The sequence below is a fragment of the Bos taurus genome, chromosome 15, assembly GCF_002263795.3.
Source record: "Bos taurus isolate L1 Dominette 01449 registration number 42190680 breed Hereford chromosome 15, ARS-UCD2.0, whole genome shotgun sequence".
Taxonomy (NCBI): Eukaryota; Metazoa; Chordata; class Mammalia; order Artiodactyla; family Bovidae; genus Bos; species Bos taurus.
This window is the reverse complement of record NC_037342.1, coordinates 44720180-44721786: the sequence shown is the minus strand read 5'-3', so window position 1 is coordinate 44721786 and position 1607 is coordinate 44720180. Positions and strand designations below refer to the sequence as shown.

The window sequence follows — 1607 nt, the reverse complement described above, 5'->3', positions numbered from 1 at the left end:
TTCAGAGTCTTTCCTGGTGGCGTACACATTGCTCAGCCAAGATGGATGTTAGCGAGAGGGATTCTGGGAAGTGGACAGACACGCAGTGTCTCCTTTCGACCTTTCCCGAACTCACCACCACAGGCTTATTAGTTCTGTATTTCTTATCAGGATCTCCTGTCATAAAACAACTCAAGCAAATGGTTATTATGGTGCCTGGCCAGGGTGGGTGGTTTCAATCAGTGTGCTTCAAACCTTTTTCTTTTTTTTTTTTGCTAATGTTCCTATCTTGGTGAATGCACATTTATTTTTTTTACACTGAATTTTTTTCTTGGAATAATGTAATAAAATTTGTGAGTCTCGAACACTATGAATATGCACTGAAATTTACTTAGTGTATTATTTATTCATCTGCAGGAGAAGTCTTCATTACACAATGTTTATTATTAAAAATAAGATTACTTTAGGACCACCAATGTGTTCTAGCCATTAATTTTGTCATGGCCTCTTTAACCTCCTTGTTTCTGAGACTGTAGATGAGGGGGTTCAACATGGGGATTATGACTGTGTAGAACACAGACACCACTTTGTTTTGTTCAGCTGAGTAGCTGGACTTGGGCATCACATAAATGAATGTGATGGTCCCATAGAACAGAGTAACTGCTGTGAGGTGAGACGTGCAGGTGGAGAAGGCTTTGCGCCGCCCCTCAGTGGAACGCATCTTCAGGATTGAGAAAAGGATGTAGATGTAAGAGAGAGCAATGATAAACACAGTGGCTACAATAATTGAGCCAGAAGAGATGGCTGGAATTATTTCAGAAGTAAAATCATGAGAACAAGAAAGTTTCCAAAGTGGTGAATAATCACAGAAAAAGTGATTGACTTTATTTGATCCACAAAAGGACAGGCTTAACAAACAGCCAGTGAATGTCCAAGCATTCACACACCCACCTAGATAGGAAGCCCCCACTAAGAGAATGAAGATTCTGGGGGACATGTGGGTGGAGTAGAGCAGGGGCAAGCAGATGGCCGCATAGCGGTCATAGGCCATGGCAGCCAGCAGGAAGCACTCAGCTGTCCCAAATGTGACCACAGAACAGAGCTGAGCAACACAACCAGCAACTTGGATAGAAGTTCCTTTCCTGAGGAAGCCCATGAGCATGACAGGTGTGACTGATGAGGAGTACCCAATGTCCACAAAGGCCAAATGGCAGAGGAAAAGGTACATTGGGGTGTGAAGCTGAGGGCTGCTTCTGATTAACATGATTAAGCTGATATTACCCATTAAGGTAACCAGATAGATTCCCAAAAACACAATAAATAAAATGGCACAAACTGTAGTATTCTCCGCTAACCCCAAAATAATGAACTCTGTCACAGTTGTATAGTTTCCAGTCCCCATCTATACTGAGAATGGTGCCCACTGAAAGAAAAACAAGTGGATATTAGAAGAAAATACTATACTCTGCATACTTAGTTTTACAATAGCTATATAAGAAAGTACCAACATATATACTCACGTGTAAATATTTGGGGGAAATGTTTTCACACATGATATCTTGCATAAAACTTGAAAATATAGATATTCATTGATATAAGGCCAGGAATACTCAGAAAAATCTGTTTTT

The 1607-nt window shown here is 40.6% G+C and overlaps 1 protein-coding gene across 1 annotated transcript; it reads right to left on the bottom strand.

Moving 5' to 3' along the window:
• Positions 1–442: 442 nt before the first annotated feature.
• On the bottom strand, positions 443–1381 carry OR5P3 (olfactory receptor family 5 subfamily P member 3). The gene has a single exon (NM_001390349.1). It carries the CDS (start codon positions 1379–1381, stop codon positions 443–445), a length of 939 nt encoding a protein of 312 aa, NP_001377278.1.
• Positions 1382–1607: the final 226 nt, after the last annotated feature.

Excerpts from the sequence above, each read along its gene's own strand:
- OR5P3 (NM_001390349.1), bottom strand. The coding sequence starts at position 1,381 with ATGGGGACTGGAAACTATACAACTGTGACAGAGTTCATTATTTTGGGG.